The following is a 23,591-nucleotide window of genomic DNA, read 5'->3' on the forward strand; positions in this document are numbered from 1 at the left end:
CAACATTCAGTTTGCACTAAAGCTTACTAGGTTAAGTATAGAATCTGAAAGGTTTCCCTCCATTAATCAGTAACATCAAATATCTACTGAACGCCTCTTATAGGCTAAAAAGAGGGAAGAGGCTTAGCAGTTCCTATGGCCTCTTTTCAAGGAGTGAAGTTGGTTGTAAACACATGAAAAGATAATACAAGCTAAATACAACAAGTTTAGAATGACTATTGGAAACTTAAGTTCCATAGGAGTTAAAAGGAGGTAAAAGGTTTTAATTGTGTCCTTCCATCCTCAGACTACCCTAACTGCAATTTGCAGATACTCACAGAGAAGCAGGGATAGTAGGAAAAAACAATAACAAAAGAAAGAAAGAAGGAAAGGGAAAGGTAGAAGAGATGCTTCAGATGAATTTATAGTTAATCAGGATGAAAGGAAGACTGGAACTAATATTTATGAGTACCTTCTATGTCCAAGGCATAATATGTTAGAGATACTATATAATACCTCACCACAGCCACTTTATTGAGGTTTTATACCTACCATTAGAGATCAGGTAAATTTTAAAAGAGGTTTAAAAGACAGATTACACAGCTAGTAAGAGGGCAGAGCCAGGACCCAAATCCTGGCCAACCCAGCTCTAAAAATTTTCTACTATAGTATACTGCATCTTATGCCTTATTCAGAAGCTTGGACAGTGCCTGTTGGGCTTTGGAAAAGTACTATGGGAAACATACTATCAATAAGAGATTTTCTCTCTAGCCTCATAATCTCAAGTGGGAGATGAGTTATATAGTATTTTATTATTAAAAGAGATAATGCAGGTAAAATCCACATAATTCTTGGCACATAAGAAATGCTCAAATATTAGTTGCTACTATTATTACTACAAAGCAGAATGTTATATAGGTTACATAGACATGGACACTGTAGCAGAGGTTAAGGAATAAGAGGCTAATTTTTTATTACCGTGAAAAGAAAAAGATAGAATGAAAAGGTAATATGCACTGGGCCTTAAATGATGGAATGAAACTTACAGAGGCACATTTGAGGGTTGGCGGTGGGGAGGACTTAGAGGAGCATGAACAGAAGCACGAAACCAGGAAAGATTTCTATGTGAAGCATCAGGTACATGTGGGAAATGGAAATGGAAAGGTAGGTTGGGGTCAAACCAAAGAGAGCCTGAAATCTCCTAGTAAGTTTTACTTCATCCTATAGGCAAATGTAAACCATTAAAGGTTTTTCACAGTTATGGATGCCTTAAGATCTTAATTTTAGTTGCTCACTTTATAGGATGAAGAAGGAAATAAATTCATGAATATTAGGAGAGTACCAGAAAAATGACAGTCAAAGTGAGCAAAGGAATGTGAGTAATCTTATTAAAAAGAGGAAAAGAAAAGGGAAAAAAAGAGTCCCCAGATATGGCAGGTTAGAAGTTATCACCTTAAAACGTTCAAACATCAATGGCTCAGAGAATAATGCTGTCATTTAACAGAAACAGAAAAAATGGATAAAGAGAAGGATTTGAGGAGAAGAGAGTTGATAAACTAGCTCAGTTTTAGCCATGTTTAGGCTGAAATCCAGGGAGACACATAATTGGCAAAAATCCAAAAGGGAAGAATGTAGGACTGAAACTAAGTATCAAAAGAGATACAAAAATAGGGGGAGGGGAGAAAGTCATCTACACAGAAGTTTCAGCTGAATTCATGAAAATGGTGGAGTCTGCTGGAGGGTGAGGGAGTGAAGTCATAGTCTGAAAGGAAAAATGCACTCAAGAGTGTGGAGGTAGTATTAACATTGGGAAAGAGTGAGAATTTTTTTTTCTTTGACGTATGCAAAGCAGAGAAAGAAAGTATAGGTGAAGTCCCCAAGAAGTTGAAGAAATGAAACCTTTTTCTACAAAGAAGGAAGTGGGCTGTATTAGATACTGAATGGTAGTGAAAAAGATTCTACTGTGAGGATTTAACTAGCAATCAAGAAGTCAATAAGAAGACTGTCAAATATTTATATAAATCTGATTAAAGTCAGACAAAATCTAAATTATGATAGACACAGCCATCTGTATTTTATGACCTCTAACTAGAAGCAGGGAAACTAGACCATGGGGTCCCTGGGGAATGGAAACCAGAATGTAAAATATCCAGTGACAAGAAATTCTAAGGGTGACAGTAAAATATATGTTGAAGAAGCAGACCATCAGGTCTATACTGAGGCATGAGACAAGCAAAACTAGAAAGTTACCAAATGACAAGAAAAATGGAGAAGTAGAGCTCAGATCAAATGAGAGAAGAAAAGTTCAGAAGAAATAAAGCGATAGAAGAGGATGAAGGTAAGAAAAGTGTGGTTAAAGAGAAAACACTTTTCAATTCAGTATTTTGGAGGTGCTACAGCTCTCTGTAACGACAAGGCCAAAGCAGTACAGTTTAATGGCTAAAGCAGACATGAAATTCAGCGGAAAAGGAAGACATGAAAATATGTTCTCCTACACTCACTTGGAAGAGAGCTCCATGAGTGCCTACTCCACAGGACGAACAGTATGGTATACATTTCAAAAGTACCTGATAAAAAGCTACCTAGACATCAGCTGTTTGTTGGTTAATTCCTTCAATTATTTCTTCATTTAACTAGCATTTATAGAGCACCATTTAGAATGTCAAGTACTGGGGGTGGGAATGAAAAGAACAGTTGTATTAGTAATGGCTTAAAATTGATCAAGTTCTTACTGCAGCAAGGCACTAGTTCAAAAAATTTCCATTTAACTCATTTAATCATCAAAACAACCCTGTAAAGTAGGTGCTTTTATTAGCCTCTTTTTATAGAAGAGAACACTGGGACTCAGAGTAAGTTCAATGCCAAGAGTAAGTGGTGGCACTGAAATACCAACTAAGCCATTCTGGCTCCAAAGTCAAGTCCTTTACCACACTTCACCATCTCTGGGAAGAGAATCTTTCCATTTTTGCCAGTCAAATTAACATTTAATTACGTATTTCTAAATGTCTTATCTTCTGCATGTATTAACTTGAGAAAAAATACATATTTTATATTACATGTATTTTAAAATATCAAAGCTATCACATCCCAAAGTTATCTTTATCTTCTTGTTGTTCCCAAAGACATATAACCTCTCTTCCCAGCAAAAGCTCATAAATTCCAAAAATGGATCAAATTAGGTACCTGACCTTAGGGATTCTGCATCCTAACTGATGAGATGGGAGTTTAAAGGGTAACAAGAATATGATAAGGACTTAGTGAACTGAGCAATGAGTACTACATTCAAAGGAAAGAGATCACTGAATTTGGGGCGGTAGGGGAGGAGGGGTCAGCTGGGGAGGCTCCATGCGAAGAGGTCAGTTCTAAAGAGGGCTTCAAGGAAAAGAGGCAGAATGCAAAGGCAGAGTAGAGGGAGATGGCATTACAGAGAGAGAGAACACCATGTGCAAGAAAGCAGGGACCAGAAATGAAAAGACGTGTCCAGAGGAGAGCAAGTAAGCAGCAGCACTCCAGTAGGTTTATGTAGGGGTGCAGTGGTAGAAATGTCTGGAAGGGCAGCTGAGAATAGATCACAGGGAGAATGTCTGTCTAATCAGTTGTGGAGGGACTCTCATCTGCCACATTCAATCTGATGTGATTCTTAAAATACATATCTTCTTACTGATCACAAACTTGCTGAAATGATGCTTCAGTCATTTATAAAACAGCCTAAATTTAAAAGAAGCTTACAGGAATTATGAAGTTGCTTTTAAAAAGCATAAGCTTATAGAGTAACTTACAGACGTCCTACTCCATATTCATTTCTTACAAGTCGTATTCAACTCCTAATAACCTCATATATTCAACTCCTAATAACCACATCCTCACATGTTTTTTGAGCCTCTGAACACTTTCAAAGTGATGGGGAGCTCACCATTTTGTAGGACCTGGGATGCACTATACTAAATTGTTTAATCAAGCCAATGCCTGGTATAGGACAAAGATAAGTAGTGAGAAAGGGTTTTAAAATATCAGTTTTCTATGATTCAATACTGTAAATCAAAACAATCAAAACAAAACCCTCTACACATGCCACAATATAAGCTCTTTCAGTGGAGAACAAATAGAAAATTATGTTCAGTGTGGCAGAGTAGACATTTGCTGTTTTTGTCACCCAGCATCTTTTTTCCCTAATCTGACTTTGCTTTGGGGTGGGGAGGACTAACTTCTACCCTACCAACTATGTGTTTCTGATGAAGCAGATAACATCCCAGGTACAGCATGACTGTGAAACTGTGATTGGCAGGACTGAGAAAGTGATCTAAGCTAAAGTGATCAGCACTAATCCTTTTCATCCAGAAAGAACAATAACCTACTATGGATCTGAAGTCCCTACAATGGGAGGCTGAAATTGCTGCAACCATCTGACTATTAAAAAGGGAGAACCTATCTAAAAATGAAGCCTACCCAGAAGACTAAGTCCTAGGAATAGAGATGGGGGATCTGAGTCCTCAAGACATTGCTAAATGCCTAATTCAAACCACACCTAAGCCAGATTTGCTTTTTTTTTAAACCAGTTTGGGTTTTCTTCCTTTCTTCCTTTCTTCCTTTCTTCCTTTCCTTCCTGTCTGTCTTTCTTTCTTTCTTTCTTTCTTTCTTTCTTTCTTTCTTTCTTTCTTTCTTTCTTTCTTTCTTTCTTTCTTTCCTTCCTTCTTTCCTTCCTTCCTTCCTTCCTCCTTCCTTCCTTCCTTCTCTTTCTTTCTTTTTCTTTCTTTCTTTCTTTCTTTCTTTCTTTCTTTCTTTCTTTCTTTCTTTCTTTCTTTCTTTCCTTTCTTTCTTTTCTTTCTTTCTTTCTTTCTTTCTTTCTTTCTTTCTTTCTTTCTTTCCTTCTTTCCTTCCTTCCTTCCTCCTTCCTTCCTTTTCTTTCTTTCTTTCTTTCCTTCTTTCCTTCCTTCCTTCCTCCTTCCTTCCTTTTCTTTCTTTCTTTCTTTCTTTCTTTCTTTCTTTTCTTTTCTTTCTTTCTTTCTTTCTTTCTTTCTCTCTCTCTTTCTTTCTTTCTTTCTTTCTTTCTTTCTTTCTTTCTTTCTCTCTTTCTTTTTCTTTCTTTCTTTCTTTCTTTTTTCACTTTCATCCCTTATAGTACTACCCAAAACATACGATTAACTGACAAATTCTGTAGCTATATAATTTGGCTATACCAATAACCAAGTATAGGTACTAAATTTTAAAAATGAACCTGGCACATTTTAATTTTAAGATAGCATTTCACTTTCAACATTGTCTTGTACTGTCTTGTTTCTAGACAGAAATCAGTATTTTAAGCAGAAGAAAATGACTATAACTTTATTCTGTAACACTGTAAAGGCAAGAATAAATAACTCAGAAATCAAAAGTTTTAATTTCATCATATCAGCTATCTAAAAAACCAGAAAACAAATAAAAACTAATAAACTATCCAGAAGCCATGTAAAGACTCCTACCTGAAGCTGAAGAGTATGTCGAAGAATCGTTTCTTCTAAGGCATGGATCCACTTCTCTCGCTCATCAGCATCACGAGCTAGAATAAAAGTTTATAAAAATTAAAACTTTAATTTCTACAATATAGCTGCATATTTGAAAGTAAAAATTTAAACCATGATGCTAATAGAAAAGATTTTTGGTTGTGCTATTTCTTTAATAGGTTCACCTTTCTAACCTTTCCAAATATGCTATCTACTTACAGCAATTTATAACAAAGGGAATAGTTGTGTTCAATAATAGCAGACTACCTTCCCACTGAGAACAATTAGAAAAACTAGAATAATTGTTAGAAAACAACTGTTTTGAAGGCATCAGAAAACAACAAAGTAGTAAAGAATTAACAGGCCAAAATCTAGGAAAAGACAAACATCTAGAAGATAAGCCTGGTATTTAGGGCCACTTTTCTACTGGAGACATTGTGACTTTCAGGAGGAGTTGTAGACTGAGCAACTTCTTAAAAGCTTGTCAGTATGTGTGGGCAGAAGGTATATGGGAACTCTATGTACTTTCTGCTCGACTTTTCTGTGAACCTAAAATTATTCTAAAAAAATAAAGTCTATTTTAAAAAAAAGTCTTGTCAGGCCAAAAATTGGAGACCAGGGCCCACCAACAGCGGTGGCTCTCGTAAATAGTTCACGTTTTGATTGGGACCTCAATGGACTGCACCTTGAGATTAAGAATAAAACAGAATTAAAACAATTGTTCAGTTATGTGGGTGGCCCAGAAAAATCCTGATGCCTGAAATGGATTAAAACTACCCCAGGCTGTTAGTGACTCTAAACACCTAGCTAGCAAAAGCAAATGAAAATCTTTTCTTTTCTTTTTTTTTTTTTTTAACATTTTTTATTGATTTATAATCATTTTACAATGTTGTGTCAATTCCATTGACACAATGTTCAGCACAATTTTTCAGTCATTCATGGACATATACACACTCATTGTCACATTTTTTTTTCTCTGTGAGTTATCATAACATTTTGTGTGTATTTCCCTGTGCTATACAGTATAATCTTGTTTATCTATTCTACAATTTTGAAATCCCAGTCTATCCCTTCCCACCCTCCATCCCCTGAAAATCTTTTCTGTAGAAAGATAGTATTATTTTAGCTGCTGACTTGTTTCTATAAACATTTTTCAAATGCAATGTCTAGCACATAAACAAAGATAACCAAAGATACACAAGGAGACAAAATCACACATAAATGAGAATCAAAAGACAACAGAAACAGATCAACAGGAGCTCCAAATATTTGAACAAACAATCCCACACTTTAAAAGTAACTATGCTTAATACATTCAATAAAAGACTGAAAACTTTGACAGAAATTTAGAAACCATTTTAGAAATGATACAGGTTAAAATAATTGAATATAAATCCTAAAATTTAAAAACATAATAAGCAAATTTAGCAGATTAAGTCAACTAAAGAGACCATTAGAGAACTGGAAGAGAGATCAGAAGAAACTCATCAGAACAAAAGATGAGGCAAAGAGATAGAAAATATAGAAGAAAGGGAGAGCAACACAGAGAGTGAGACGATATAAAATGCATGTGACTGTAATAATAAAAGGAGACAAAAAAAAAAAAAAAACAGTGGAATAAGAAGCACTATCTGGTTGAGAAGTTTTCAAAACACATGAAAGACCTTAAGCCACAGATTCAGAAGCCTTAAGAATTCTAACGATAAATCAAAGAAAACCCACAGGTAGGCACCCCAGCAAAAATTACTACACACCAATGATATAGGAAATATCTTAAAAACAGGGGTGGGGCTGGGGGTCAGGGGTGGAGACGGGGGAGACAGAAAGAGAAGGAGGGAGGACAGATTGCTTTCAAAGAAGCAATAATTAAATCCTGCTAGGTCTCAAAAGAAACAGTGGGAACCAGAAGACAATAGAGAATTATATTTAATGGCTAAAAGAAAATAACTTCCAACCTAAAATTTGGTGAAAATTATCTTTCAGGAATTAAGATAAAATAAAGTCATTTTCAGACAAACAAAAAACAGAGAATTTGTCACCAGTAGATACTTATTTCAAAAAATTTGAAAAGGTATTCTCCATGCATAGAGAATAATGTCTGATGGGAGGTGGCAGAAGCAGGAAAAATGTAGATCAACAAAAATGACAAGTACATGGGTAAAACTAAATGAATATTAGCTATGTAAAATCACCATTAGACAAACACCCCAATAATAATTACTACAGTCAAGATCCACCAATGGCATACTGATAGCTAAAAATAGTGGGCAAAAGTTTGAGGAGAGAAAGGGTATTAGTAGAGTCTCAAAGTATCTCCCCCAATATATTTATCAACTACAAAGGGAAAAATAATTTTATGATGGAGAAATTTGGCAGACATTACCTTAATTCAGTGATCAACATTAACATCACCAGCAATAAATTTCTTGATATCATATACTACCCTCCCAATATGGTCCATTGAGAAGGAAACAGCATCACTTCTGTAGTATTCTTGCCAAAAAAAGCAAAAACAAAAAACAAACCCCCCCCACATAATCTCAATTAATCTCAATCTAATCATGAGAAAATACCAGATAAACCTAAATTGAGAGACATTCTATGAAATTATTAGTACTCATCAAAAATGTCTTAGTCTCATAGAAAACAAACTGTGGTTATCAGGGAAGAAAGGGAGGGATGGACAGATTAGGAGTTTGGGATTAATAATACACAGTACTATAGATAAAATAAACAAATGAGAACCTCCTGTATAGCACAGGGACCTATATTCAATTTCTTCTAATGAGCTGTAATGGAAAAGAATCTGAAAAAAAATTTATATATATACATATATGTATAACTGAATCGCTTTGCTGCACACCTGAAATTAACATTGTAAATTGACTATACCTCAGTAAAATATAAGAATTTTTGAAAATGTCAATAAAAGTCAAAGTCATGAAGGACAAGAAAAGAATAAGGAACTGTCATAACTAAACACAATGTAGGATCTTAGATTGAATCCTGGAACAGAAAGGGGGCATTAAAAGGAAAAAAAGAAATCAAATGAGCTCATATTTTAAAGTATTATACCAAATAAGTAGAAGACTCAGGACATCAGAACCTGAGCAAGATAAGGAGGACATACATCATGCCAAGGGATAACCTGGCATGAGGTATCAAAGCCAGCAGGATGAAGAGGGAATCTACACAATGGGAAAGACCAGCATGAGGAGTGAGAGCCCAAGAAAGGTGAGGAGGGGGGACGGGGTCAGCCTGGCACAAGGTTTTCAAGGTTGAGTGGAATAAGCGTAATAGCCACACAAGGAAGTGAGTGATGATGGGGAACTAGTTACATACAGAAGGACTGATCAAATAAGTAAATATAATAAGGATAAAGCGTTTCTCACTGTTGGAAAATAGTTACAAAAATGGCAAGGGAGAAAACCAGAATGATTTCTGGAATGTTAGATGGGAAATAGAGGTATCAGTATAAACTCATGGTTTTCAACATACATGTAAATAAATACATATGGAAATACGGACATATAAACACACTTATTTTCACAGATACATATGTAACATAATAAAACATTCATATGTTTCTTAGTTCTGAGAGGGCCTGGGTGCCATGACACCCACCAGCAATAAGTACACCTAGCACCAACAACAAAGTGTTGACTTCTAAATATTACTCTCCATTAAGAGGAACTAGGGCTCCTTGGAAAAACGGTTGATTCCAGAACTAAGACAGGGAAGGTGGAAAATGAGCTTGGAACATCTTTTTTTGTGCCAGAAAGTAAGGAAAAAAGTACTCAGAGCATGATAGAAACATGTCAAAAGAACAGAGAAGTCAGCTTCAAGGGAATCCTACTGGCCAAGTGAAGGACAATTTAAGCATCAGAATAAATAATGATAGTAAAGGATTATAATCCATTGAGTAAAACAGGAAACCATGAATTACCACTGATGCACATAAACTGGAAGTTTTTGAGGAGTGGGATTCAGCAAAGCTTTAAAATATCTCCCCATAAAATATTAAGGAGGGAAAAAGATAAAATTTAACAACATAAGCCTGGCAGACACCACCTCAATCACATGGTCAAAGTAAATGTCATCAAATACGAGGCAAATTGAAATCCTATGATAAGAACATAGAATCATTTCTGTGATCTTCAGGTCAAAGATAATGTAATCTGAATCAAATCATGAAGAAATATCAGAAAAGAACCAACTGAGGAACATTCTACAAAATAATTAGCCTATAATCTTTAAAGGTGTCAAGGTTGTAAAAGTCAAGGAAAGACTGAGGAACTATTTCAGACTGAGGAGACTAAAGACAACTAAACACAAAATGTGATTCTGAACCAGGCATTCTTGCTATAAAGAACATTATTGGGACAACTGGTGAAACTCTGAATAGAGTCTAAGGATTAGATAGTATTGATGCATCAATCTTAATTTCCTGATTTTAATAATTGTATAGCGATATATGCAGGAAATATATAATAATAAAGCATTCAGGGGTGATGGGACATCTAGTTAACAACTTACTTTCAAACAGCTGGGACAGCGATAGGGAGTTCTTTGTACTGTACTTGCAACTTTTCTGTAAATGTGTAATTGCTTTAAATTTTTTAAAACTATATTTTAAAAACATTATTATGATAAATCATGGTGGGAGGTGAACCCTCCTACACTTTTGGTGGGAATGTAGTAGCTTGGTGCAGTAATTATGGAAACCAGTATGGAGATTCCTCAAAAAACTAAAAACAGACTTACCCTATGATCCAGCAATCCCACTCCTGGGCATATATCCAGAGGGAACTCTAATTTGAAAAGACACATGCACCCAATGTTCATAGCAGCACTATATACAATAGCCAGGACATGGAAACAACCTAAATGACCATCAACAGATGACAGGATAAAGAAGCTGTGGTACATTTATACAATGGAATACTACTCAGCCATAAAAAGGAATAAAATAATGCCATTTGCTGCAACGTGGATGGACCTGGAGATCGTCATTCTAAGTGAAGTAAGCCAGAAAGAGAAAGAAAAAGAAAAATACCATATGGTATCACTCATATGTGGAACCTAAAAATAAGAAAAAGGAAAAGGAGGACACTAATGAACTCATCTACAAAACAGAAACAGGCTCAGAGACATAGTAAACAATCTTATGGTTACTGGGGTAAAGGGAGTGGGAAGGGATAAATCTGAGAGTTTGAGATTTGCAAAGGTTAGCCACTATAAATAAAAATAAATATAAAAAAACAAGTTTCTTCTGTATAGTACAGGGAACTATATTCAATATCTTGTAATAACCTTTAATGAAAAAGAAGATGAAAACAAATATATGTATGTATATGCATGACTGGAACATTGTGCTGAACACTAGAAATTGACACACCGTAACTGACTGTACTTCAAAAAAAAAAAAGAAAAGAAAAGAAAAGAAAAGAAAAGAAAAGAAAAGAAAAGCCTGTGCATCAAAGGAAACAATCAACAAAGAGAAAAGGCAACCTAAAGAAGGGGAGAAAATAACTGCAAATCATGTATATGATAAGAGGTTAATATCCAGAATACAAAAGGAACCTCTACAACTCAACAGAAAACAATTTGATTAAAAAATGGGCAAAAGACTTGACTACATATTTCTCCAAAGACATTCAAGTGGCCAAGCAGCACATGAATGGAAGCTCAACATCACTCATTATGGAAACACAAATCAAAACTACAATGAGATAATCACTTCACACCCATCTGGATGGGTACTATCAAAAGAACAGAAAATAGCTGTGCTTTGGTGAGGACACAGAGAAGCTGGAACCCTTATGCCCTGTTCGTAGGAATGTAAAATGGTACAGCCAATATGGAAAACAGCGTGGAAGTTCCTCACAAAATTAAACAAAGAATTACCGTATATTCCAGCAATCTTACTTCTGGGCATATACCAAAAGAACTCAAAGCAGAATCTCAAAGAGATATTTGCACATCCACATTCATTGCAGCATTACTCACAATAGTCAAGGGGTGGATGCAACCCAAATGTTCATCAACAGATGAATGGATAAAGAAAATGTAGAATATACATACGATGGAATATTATGCAGCCTTTAAGAAGGAGGAAATCATGTCATATGCTATGACATGGATGAACTTGGACAACATTATGCTAAGTGAAATAAGCCAGTAGCAAAAGGACAAATACTGCATGATTCTACTCATATGAAATATCTAAAGTAGTCAAAATCATAGAAACAGAAAGTAGAAATGTGGTTACCAAGGGCTAGGGAGAAGAGGGAGGGGGAATTAGTGTTTAATGGGTATAGACTTTCAGTGTCACATTCTAGAGATCTGTTCCACTACAATGTGAATATATACTACTGAACTGTACACATAAAAATGACCAAGATGGTCAATTTAATATTATGTGTTTTTTATGATAGTTTTTTAAAAAATGGAGGCTTGGACTAAATTGGGCCTTCCAGCTGAAAATTCAATATTCTATTATTCTGACTAACCTAGAGCACCTTTATTCTCCCATGAGGCAGTAAACAAACCTTGACCCTATGGCGTCTAATAAAAAAAGTATCTTTGTGTATATGAAGCACCAATGAGATGTCTGGTTATTATTCAATCATAATAAATTATTTGTTCATTTGAGAAAGAAAAATATAATAATGATATATACAATTCACAAGCCACCTGTAGAAGCAGTTCCCTAGAAGTAAAATTAAAACTATACTAATTCTGAATGAATCCCCACTAAAAGGACCCAATTTAATGACTTTAATTAAGATAACTTATAGATAGTACATTATTTTCCCCAAATATATATAGGTTAACTCTTCCTCCCTCTTTTTATAATGTTATATATACATTCAATTTATCTCTAGAATTTCTTCTTTAGCATCTGCCTCTCCACTTCATTACATTTTTTAAGCTTTCCATTCTCTGAGCCAATGGGTTCCAAATTTTGTTTGGCTGTGACCCATAATATGAAATACACTTTATACCATTACACCAACTTTACAAATAAATACACACATATGTGTGTACATACATGTATACATATAAAATTGGAAAATTAGTTTCACAAAACAGTGTATCTCTTACTACATGCCATACACATTTGTATTTTTCCTGTTGTATTTTACTTCTTAAGAAATGCTTGTCTTGGCCGGCTAAATAAGATTCACAATCCATTAATAGATTGCTATCCATGGCTTGGAAAACATTCCTCTAAGCCCCACAATGTTCATAGCAGCACTATATACAATAGCCTCTCTTAAGACTCTTTCAGTATTTCTTAAGCTGTATAATGTAAAGGTAAAAAGGTTGGCTCTGATAGCCAGCTTTGCCCTTGTTCACCCAACCCTCAAGCAAGTCACTGAAACTCTCTGAGGTTTACTCTCCTCATCTATAATCTGAGAATGATAATATTACCTATAGGGATGATAATAATACCAAGACCTCATAAGGTTGTTGAGGTTTAAATGAGATAATTAATCTGTATAATATTTACCACAGTATCTGACATATACTAAAATATCAGTATGTTATTATCACACAGAGCCTTAAGAGAAAACAAGTTATATTAACAATCTAATAAATGACTAGTCAGAGAAAATGAGTAGGGAAGGGATTACTGATAACTCCTAATTCCCAACAATACCTGGCTTATATAGAAATAACATAAGGTACCCAAAAAGAAAAGCAATATTCATCTAGTAAGTAAAATACTTACATTTTCAGGAGTCTATCATCTTATTACATATCTATTAACATTTCCTACATTATACATATTTTTAAAAGATTTTAAGACAAGTTTCCAAAACTCCTATACCTTACCATTCCTGAGCCATTATTTGGGAATCTGTCTTCCTTGTCACATTTTCTTCTCCTTTAAGACATATAACCAACTATGAATAAATTACTGGCTGTTTGCAAAAGGAAGTGGTGATTTGCTTATTTTGTAATTGAAGCAAAAAAAAAAAAAGAATTAGCCTCTATAATCAGGAAGACCCTCTTTTCTCTGAAAGTTATTATGACATGAAAACATTACACAAAAACCATATTTACAAGATTAAGTCCCCAGACACTGCTCAGATATCTACTGAGCCCCAATATGCATCAGCTTTTATGCTGGAGATGTGGGCAAGGATAAGACAATCCATGATCTCAAGTAATTTAGTCTTTTGGAAAGTATAATCCCTTGGTTAAGTAGTACTTTGTTTAGTGAGGTGTTATCGTCACCCATTCTAATAGCCACTAAAATGTCACCTTCTCTACGTATGTTGGTCATGACAAAGGGACCTGCTCTCTCTTTCTTATTTAAATGTATTCAAATGTTCCAATACTCAGGTAGTATATAAATATATGGGAGATACCAGTCACTGTCTTAGTCATTAGGAGCACAACTTTGAGTTTACTGCTCTAGTACAGCAATAATCAGGATCCAAATCTACCTTTTCTATCTTGCTTCCCAACATACCCCTCCACAAACCATTACATTTCAGTTACATTGTACTTACTACTCACATGACTCAACAATTCCCAGCTTTTGCTCAAGCGGTTCTTTCTGCTGAAATGTCCAAGTCTTGTCTCTGTATAAATAATAAAAGCTAACTCTACTGAGTACTTAATTTGTGTCAGGACCATCTGACACATAACTAACCATACAACATGTATTAACTAATTAAATCCACAAAACAATTACCTGAGATAGATATTATTATTATCCTTATTTTCCAGAATAGAGAAACAGGAAAGTTTGGTATATGGCAATGATGTATCACCTAGAAAGCAGCCAATAAAAACTGAGTCTCCAGGCTTCGAGCAACCCTCGCTCTGTTTAAATAAAGCTCGTCCCATGCCCTTCTTACCAAAGTCCTTCTCAAGAGATAATAATATAAACCTTCCCATACTTTGGAGATAGTATATGAAACAGAAAAAAATAAAAGCCAAAAACTCTAATCAGGAAACTTGGGTTCAAGACTCAGTTTCACAATGAATATATGTATGTATATGCATGACTGGGACATTGTGCTGTACACCAGAAATTGACACATTGTAACTCACTGTACTTTAATTAAAACAAAAACCAGTTTCACTACTTTTGTGTGACTTCAGGAGGCTACGCTTAACAACTCTGAGTTGTATTCACAAATTTCAAAAGGGGTTAACATCACCAACCACCTAAAAGGTCTACTGTGAAAATTGGGTGAAATAAGATATATATAAAAACACAAGGGGTACAATGAGGTCAAGGGGTCCTTAGGACAAAACTGTTTTCATGATAATGCAATGCTATTGGTGTGTTTCACTGTGTGGACATTTGTACTGATGGTGCAAGAGCAACAGTGGTGAAATGGCTGGCACCTCAGCACAAATGGAGGCCGCAGCACCCAACTGAACTGGTAGTCATCATATTCTTCATCATCATGTACTTGAAAGAAAAAAAATTCCTGTTAAGAAGAAACAGTCAGTATTATTACATCTTGACCCTTGAGTGTATGCTTTTTAAATAGTCTGTGGGCAAATGGGAAATACAAATAAAGCACTGCTGCTGCAGATTAAAGCAAAATGCCTATCTCAAGGAAAAGCACTTGTGCAAATGTCTGAGTCGTGAAAGTGGCTCTTTCTCACGGAACATCATTTTACTTGAAAAAACAACAGACAAATTACATTATTCACATTGGGGTATTTGGCAGACATTTCCCTGAAAACAGGCTGTCACTGGTTGTCATTTGACAGTATTTGTTATCAATTATAAAATTCACGTTTCCAAGCAAACACTAGCATTTTAGAAAACCTGTATTCACTAGCCACCATGACTCTTGACAGATTCTCAGTACTCAAAGCCTTTTCTGATGATTTTGGGTCAATATCAACAAATATAATTTTTATGTGGTACAATGAAATGTGTCAATATTTGGAAGATCCCTATATGACCAATGCATGATGTTATAAAATCATACATAGGGTAAAAGATCCATTCAAAATGTCAGGCAAACCAATAGATTTAAATGTAATAGAGTCTTTTCATATATAAATTTCATTGTTATAGTTTCAGATTCTACACTGTAACTAACGTTTAAGACACTATCACTTGTTGAGTTTTGGTCAGGTATCAAAGAAGAATATTCACAATTATCTGAAAAGGTCATTAAAATACTCCTCCCTTTTCAAACTATGTATCTGTAAGAAACTACATTTTCTTCATATACTTCAACCAAAACCACAAAACAAAAGATTGAATGCAGAAACACAAATGAGAATCCAGCTATCTTCGATTAAGGCAGATGTTAAAAAGATTCACAAAAATGTAAAACAATGTCATTCTTATCACTAATTTTTTTTTTTTGGTTTGGGAACATAGTTATTTCCCCAATCTGATACATATTTTCTTAATTCTCAAAGCAATTAACTGATACTCATAATTACCAAATGATAATGTCATCTTCTCAAATGATACCTTCTCAATGAGGTCTCTTAACCAGTACATATTAAAGCCTGCCCTCACCACCCAACATTTCCAATTCCCCATATCCTGCTGTACTTTTTCTTTTCTCCATTGTACTTATCCCATCACGCACGCGCAAACACACACACACACACACACACACACATATTGATATATGTTAATTATTTACTGTCTGTCTCCTGTCACTGAAGTGTAAGTGCCACAAAGGCAGGGATCTTTATTTGTTTCATTTATTGATGTATCACAAGCCCTAGAATTATGCCGGGGAAACAAGTGCTCAATAAATATTTGTTAAGTGAGGAACAATGATCCACTGATTTCATTATTGGGTGTTTAGTTCCAATTTTTTTATATTTGGAATCTAAAAATAGGTTGGATTTCCTAAGAAATCATTAGTTTTGCTTAGTATACTTTAAAACTGCCATAACTGGCTGCCTCAAAGTTTTATGAACAGTTTTAGCTGAAGTCTCCAAACTGTTTAATAAAACACAAGCAAATATTTACAGACGTGTTTCTCCCCCACAACTTCTGCTTTGACTATCTGAAGCAATACTGCGGTTTTCCTGGACAGAGTCAGCATTGTATTGGGTAACTGGGTATCTTTGATTCAGTCAAAGCAGAAAATGAAAATCTGATGTAGATTAATGGGTTATTTTCAATTCATTCTACAATCGCATGCTTCAAGTTATTCCTGGTAAATGAAAATCCTCACCAAATTTATATATAAATATATCCTAATAATTTTAGCTTCTGCAGAAGATGTTTCCTAACTACTTTAATTTCAAGTTTTATTAAAGGGGTTACTATTCCTTAATACTAAATTTAGGAAAAATTAAGATTTGAGTTTTCAATCTTTAAGACTTATAACACTAAGAAGGGTAGGAAAAAAATGTTAGGAACAGGATGGTTTTAGAGAGCTCACCAAGACATCAATAAAGAGGGTGATGTGGCAGAACAAAAACCAGAAAAAAGTAAAGATGGAAATTGAAAAGGATCTATATAGAAACTGTGAAAGAAGTGATGAAGACCTGGACTATGAAAGTGACTTAGGGAATAGAAAAAGGTTAGAATCCAATGTCCATGGTGATTTAATTGATGTAGAGAAAATGTAGGGGATGCAGAGGTAGGGAAAGAGAAGCCTTCCCATTTGGTTAATTGGGTAAATATAAGTGCTATTCCACAACATAGAGATTATAGAGGAAAAACAGGTTTGGAATGGTCGATTGCAAAATATTATTTTGGGTTTGAAGAGATCCAGATTCAATGAATCCTGAAATCTGGTAAACCCAACCACCTGAAAAATCTTGTTATCAAAAGTTTTACTGAATTCATTAATTAATAGTTAGCATATGGGGCTAGAAAATATTCCCTTCTCCAAGAGAAGCCAAAAAGTAGAATATTATCTTTAATGCATTCTGGGGAAGGGAAGGGAGAGAGGGATGTAAGGAAGTAATTCTGAGAGGCTAAATCCAAGTAGTAGTTCATGAGGGGAAATACAGTTGACTCTTGAACAACATGGGTTTGAACTGCATGGGTCCACTTCTACGTGGATTTGTTTTTAATAGTAAATACTACAGTACTACACAAATTGCAGTTGTTTGAATCCCCAGAGTCCAAATACGGAATGATGTGGAGGAACCACAGATACAAAGGGCCGGCTATAAATTATAGGCAGATTTTCAACTCTCCAGTGGACCGGGACACCTACCCCATGTTGTTCAAGGGTCAACTGGATAGAACTTCACTGATTACGAAGGTTAAGGGTTCTACAGAGAAAAAAAAAAAAAAAAGAATGTTGTTACAGAATCATTCCACTTTTGAATTAGGCAATGAAAGGAAAGAGAGGGAAAAAATGTTAATATGTGTTAAGGAAATTCAGGAAGAAAATGAAAACAAGGCAAATAAAATATATTTATAAAATATACCAATAAGAGAATTTGCTACTTAAATCTTTTGCCCAATTCCAAGGCAAACAAGGCCAAAATAGATATGGCCTCCCAAAGTGACAGAATCTATGATGACTGATTTATGTTACTTTAAATAAGTACTTACAGAGTTTTCTGAAAACAACTGTTATTCCTTATACACTGAGGACAGGAAAGTTCTTCAGACTTAAAAAAAAAAAGTAATATATATGCAATTATATCTTCAGGATATAAAGTATAGTAGAGGAACTTTTACTTTATAATCTTGAAATACTCCTAGTGAACAACCTTTCTGAAGGCTTCACTCTTTGCCCCCAGTAGCTCTCCAAGAAATTCTACCCAGGGCACAGAGTTAGCAATATGCTACTTCCTTCCTTCTCTATATTTAGCTGTAAGCTGTTAATACAATATCTTCACCTTTCTTTAGGAAAGTACGTATTTCCAGATCAAGACATCAAGACTGCCGTATAAACTCAGACATAACCTCAGTACATTTCACAAGTTTTAACTCTATCCAGTAAAACACAATCTAGATATAGTAACATGTCATTGACTCAGCCCTACAATTTAAAACTTGTAATTTATACCAAATCACTATGCTTAAACCAATTCACTAAGTACCAAGTGTAAATAACATTAAAAGAAATTCCTAATGATAATAAATCATGCTAATAAAAGTATCAGACAACAATGTTATCTTAATTCTATATATAAAGCTAGAAAAGGACATTTTTTTTCCAGATAGCCTATAATTTAGATTCTCTCTGCCCACCAAGAACCAACCTGTCTATATTACTAAAACTCAACTGTACATTGCACTTAGGGGATTACCTTGATTTATCTCACTAACCTAAAAATATAGATTCCTGAAAGGAAAGGACTTCATTTGGTTCATATTCAAAAGTCTTGTAAGGTGGCTAGAAACGTCCACACAGAGAACATGGTCAAGAATCAATTTATATACTTCAAATAGTTATATTCTACTCATAGTCTTTCCATTAAAAAATCAGAGTATACCCTATGCAAGTAAAAGTCAGACGCTGCTCCCCACTTATGAATACTTCTTTTCAGGCCTAAGTCGCTGGTCTTGTGACTCTTTTTAAATGAAGGCCATTTTCTTAGGGATCTGAAGCCCTGAAGCTTCCTTCAGTGAGATAACTCCACATATTTTTCTTTAACAACTGCATTTACCCTTGTACATTGAAAGTTACACTTTCATTCAACAAAATATTTATTGAGGGCGTACGTATCCATAGCAGGTAGGTTTGGTGACACTGCAGTGAAAAAGACACAGTTCTTGAAATAGCTCAAACAAGAGAGCCACCATCCTCCCACTACCCTGTCAGAAAGCCAGAGATAATTCTGAATGAATAAATATTATGTCTAAAAGGTAGGTATCCACAATTGGTTAAATTTGGGTAAGTTATAATTTCAAATATTCAGAGAGGATCTTGAACAGAAAGCAAATTAAGAAGAAAGGTACACCCCTGAGATCAAGTCCTCCTAAAACAAATTCCCAGCTATTAATTCAGTGGCATTTCCCCACTTAACCCCTACAGAAATTATAACATCTAATTAGAGAATTGTTTATAGCTGATCTACTTCCCTTACACGAAGTCTGTAAATGATTATTTTGTTTTGAGGAGGGGTTATCACATAAAAATAAAAAATATAAAACTGAAGAGGGAAATTTTTTTTAAAGTTAGTAATCAACAGAAGATAATGGAATCTGCTTACTAATGATAATGCTGAGATGGTTATTTTTAAAGCAGAAGACACTTAAGCCTTCAACCACCAGTTAGTCTAATGATGTACTGTCCGTTCTTCTAAATGATTAATGATGCGGATGTGCCATGCTGTGTTGATTGATGTTAATGCAGTAAGGGCAATGTTGCCCTAATATACTTGATCAATATAACGTTTCTGAATTAAACACTTTCCTTCACCACTGGGCTGATTTGTAGTAATTCTGCATTTTAATAAATGAGCAAGCTCTAATGGACTGAGTTGAAAGGTCAGCTATCAGCCCAACCACAGATGACTTCCACTAAGATTTACACAGTTCCTAAAGGTTCTTCTAACTGAAACATTTTTTTAATGTTTAAAAATGTTATGTTTTGTCTTATGCAATTTGTATTGCTTTAAAAGTATATCCAAATAAATTTGCCAACAAATTTCATACTAAAATTATTTTGGAGAACATATTGATGAAAGGATGTCTTCATTAAAGTCCTTTGAAAGTAAAGGATTGTTTTATGAAGAACTAATCATATACACATCTCCCTAATTTTATTTTTTCTTTTTTTAACATTTTTTATTGATTTATAATCATTTTACAATGTTGTGTCAAATTCCAGTGTAGAGCACAATTTTTCAGTTATACATGAACATATATATATTCATTGTCACATTTTTTTCTCCGTGAGCTACCATAAGATCTTGTGTATATTTTCCTGTGTTTATCTATTCTACAGTTTTGAAATGCCATCTATCCCTTCCCACCCTCCGCCCCCTTGGCAACCACAAGTTTGTATTCTATGTCTATGCATCTCCCTAATTTTCATCTTTAAGAAACTGAGATTTTCCACACACCAGGTTTACTTAAGACAAGATACCCTTCTGTGTAGGTTAGGATATAATTTCCTTACCTATGAAATAGAAACAATAATACTACCACCTTCATAAGGTGAAAACTGGATGAGCTGACCCACATAAAACTCTGAATAGTGCCTGGCATAAAATAAACATAGCTATCACTGTTATTATTATTATACCAATACACTATCAGTAATATTATAAATCACTATATATTAAACTATTGAATAGATTTAATTTTATTTGAAGGCAAAATTCAAATAACTGGGTATTTCTCTAATTATTAGTGTGAACTATAGTCTTTTTATTAATTTGAAATATATAAACTGCTGACATGCAACTACTTTTGACCTATAAAAACAGTACATACTTTCATTTGGTTGAAGCTAGTAGCTTTCACCCCAACCTCTCTGATCACTCCTTTGAGCCTGCTGTTGGTTCCACCCTAGTGCACTCTAAGGTTTGGTTTTCAAATCCCTTCTCACTCAGATCTCCCAGAAGTTCATACCTACTATTACCATGGTTTTAACCAGAGACTGAAAGTCCAGAGGTTTTATCTAGCCCATAGATGCATTTCATTGGCTTACATAATTATTCTGTAAACTTGGAGATTTAACACATATTCAAACTCTCACCCACAAAAAAATTTGGATTTCTAGAATTATGAAAAGCCTGCAACAGTTTGGAATTAAGTAGTAGCTACCCTTTCAAACAGGGCATGAGCTCTCCAAATTGCTAGCCTTCAGTCAGCTTTATGCTTCACTCCTTTACTTATCTGCCTAGCTCTAAGCCACTCCATTTTCCAAATTCTAATTCTACCTTCCAGCAATAAGCTGATCACCAATCTCCATCAACAGTCCAACTGCCATCACCTGACATATCTATGTGTCCCACAGACACCTCAAACATAAGAAGTCCCTCACCACCTCTGTTCTCCTAGATTGATTCTCCATTTCAGGTGTTGACAACATCCAAACAAAACAGTAAGCCTTTACTACTATTATTCACTCACCTCCCATGTCCAAGCAGTCAACAGTTCTTAAAGATTTACTTCCTAAAAATCTCAAGTCTATTTTCCTCTTTTCCTTCCCCATTACCACTCCTTTAATCCATTCAGGGCCTTATGAACTATCTAAAGTCCAAGTCTTTCTCTGTCTCCTCGCTGGCTAAAATTCTGCTTCATTGGCTCCTCATGTACCTCAGGATAAAAACATAACCTTTTTATATTAGATGTAGGCCTCTGCCTATCTTTACAGCCTCATCTCTTGCCCACTGTTCTAATAGTACCAACCATTCATAGTTCTCTCAACATACCTGGTAGCGTCCTATTTCCCATACCTCTGCATATGCTGAAATATCCCTCAGCCTGGTGAACTTCTGTTCAAACTTCAGAACTCTATCAGGTAGAGGAGGTAAGAAGGGAGAGAGGGGAGGCAGAGCCTGGTGACAGGGAACTTTTAATTTTTACACTTTAGAATTTTGAACAACTTGAAATTTTTAGACCTAGTATAATTTTAAATATTGATTATTTTTTTAAAAAAAGGATTACTCAGTAACAAGAAAAACTCTACTCTTCTGTGAAGCACTGAGTGATTGTTTCTTTTGCGTCTCCATTATTTCAGTGCCCTATATATATTTCTACTACTACAGCATACTTCGTATTACATTATAAATATACTTCTTTACAAGCTCCTTGACATCCTGGCTCATGTCTTATTAACCTGTATACCCTGTGAACTCAACAGCCAGTCTAATACCAGGAATGCTTTCCACCCAGAAATCCATAGGTAAACAACTCTGGCTCACTGATAGAAAAAGAGATAATTTTTTGTTCTTGTTCAAAAGAAAAGAGCAGATTTATAAAAATAAATTGGCAACTATTTTCTTTTTAATCTCTGAAAAATGACAGAATGAAGCTACAGTTTTCAATCCTTTTTAAGGCTCTAACATGCTAGTATTGTAATTTCAATAATTACCTAAAGGGGAAATAAATAGTTTTTCTTTTTCAAAACTAAAGGTAACAGACTTTGTTCTGAGAATTTCATGACATCTTTTTAAAATTGGAGATATTCTGAAATATCAAGTTACCAGAACTAGGAATCATTATAATGAAAAATTATCTATTGTTTCAGGGAAGTTTATTCTCTTCCCAGTGCCAATCCTCTTTATTATAAATAAATGATGTTTCAGGATACAGGACATGTAGGACAGCTAGAGATTTAAGCCATAGTGGAAATGAAGGTAGTGGGTAACACCCTATACCTACCTATATTTCCATACACTTGACTTTCTTTCTTGTTACTATGGATTAACTGTCCATGTTCCTAGCCAAGGCAATACGCCATCTGTGTATGAGATCCCATCTTATCTTGCCTTCTCAAGGACACTGATCCAACAACTCTCCCCTTTTCCTCCTGCATCATCAACTTTTTCCTTCTCTACTGAATTACTGCCAACAGCATAAAACATGCTACTGTTGCTCTTATTTAAAAAAAAAAAAAAAGCTCCCTTATTCTCATTTCCTCCCTTCCAGCTACTGCTGTATTTCTCACTCTCCCTTTACAGAACAACTAGAAAGCACTGTCTACACTCATCTTTTAATTGACCTTCTCAAGGTTATCAGTTGACTTAATTGTTATATCCTGTGATCATTTCTCGGCCCTCAACCCACTTGGATCAGAAGCATTTGACATAGCTGCTGGATGCCTCACACCTCCTAGAAACACCTTATCTTGGCTTCCAGGGTACCACATTCACTTGGTTTCCCTCCTCCTTTTTAGTTGCTTCTTTTCAATCTCTTGCTAGTTCTGCCTCAACTCTATGCCCTTCAAATAAATGTTGGAGTGCTCCAGGGCTCATAACTTGGACCCTTTCTCTTTCCTCTCTACACTTACTCCCCAGTTCTTATGGCTTTGAAAACCATCTACCTGAACTTTTCTTTTGAACTCTACACTTCAACTGCCTACTTGACATCTCCATTAGGATGTTTGATAGGCATCTAGAACTTGATTATAACCATGTCCAAGGATAAGCTCCTGATGCCCACCCCCTTCCTCCCCGCCCCACCTCACCAATCTTCCCCACCTCAGTTAATGGTAATTCCATCTTTATTGCTCAAGCCATAAATCTGATGTC

General features: G+C 35.1%; 1 protein-coding gene across 5 annotated transcripts in view; it reads right to left on the reverse strand.

Annotated features, from left to right (window-relative positions):
- OSBPL9 (oxysterol binding protein like 9) overlaps positions 1 to 23,591 on the reverse strand; it is a 123,360-nt gene that overhangs the window by 62,077 nt on the left and 37,692 nt on the right. For all 5 annotated transcript variants that reach the window (XM_010951808.3, XM_010951807.2, XM_010951806.2 and 2 more), the window contains exon 4: positions 5,439 to 5,515. In XM_010951808.3, the coding sequence (XP_010950110.1) occupies positions 5,439 to 5,515 (77 nt within the window). The remainder of the gene's footprint in view (positions 1 to 5,438; positions 5,516 to 23,591) is intronic.

The sequence above is a fragment of the Camelus bactrianus genome, chromosome 13, assembly GCF_048773025.1.
Source record: "Camelus bactrianus isolate YW-2024 breed Bactrian camel chromosome 13, ASM4877302v1, whole genome shotgun sequence".
NCBI lineage: Eukaryota > Metazoa > Chordata > Mammalia > Artiodactyla > Camelidae > Camelus > Camelus bactrianus.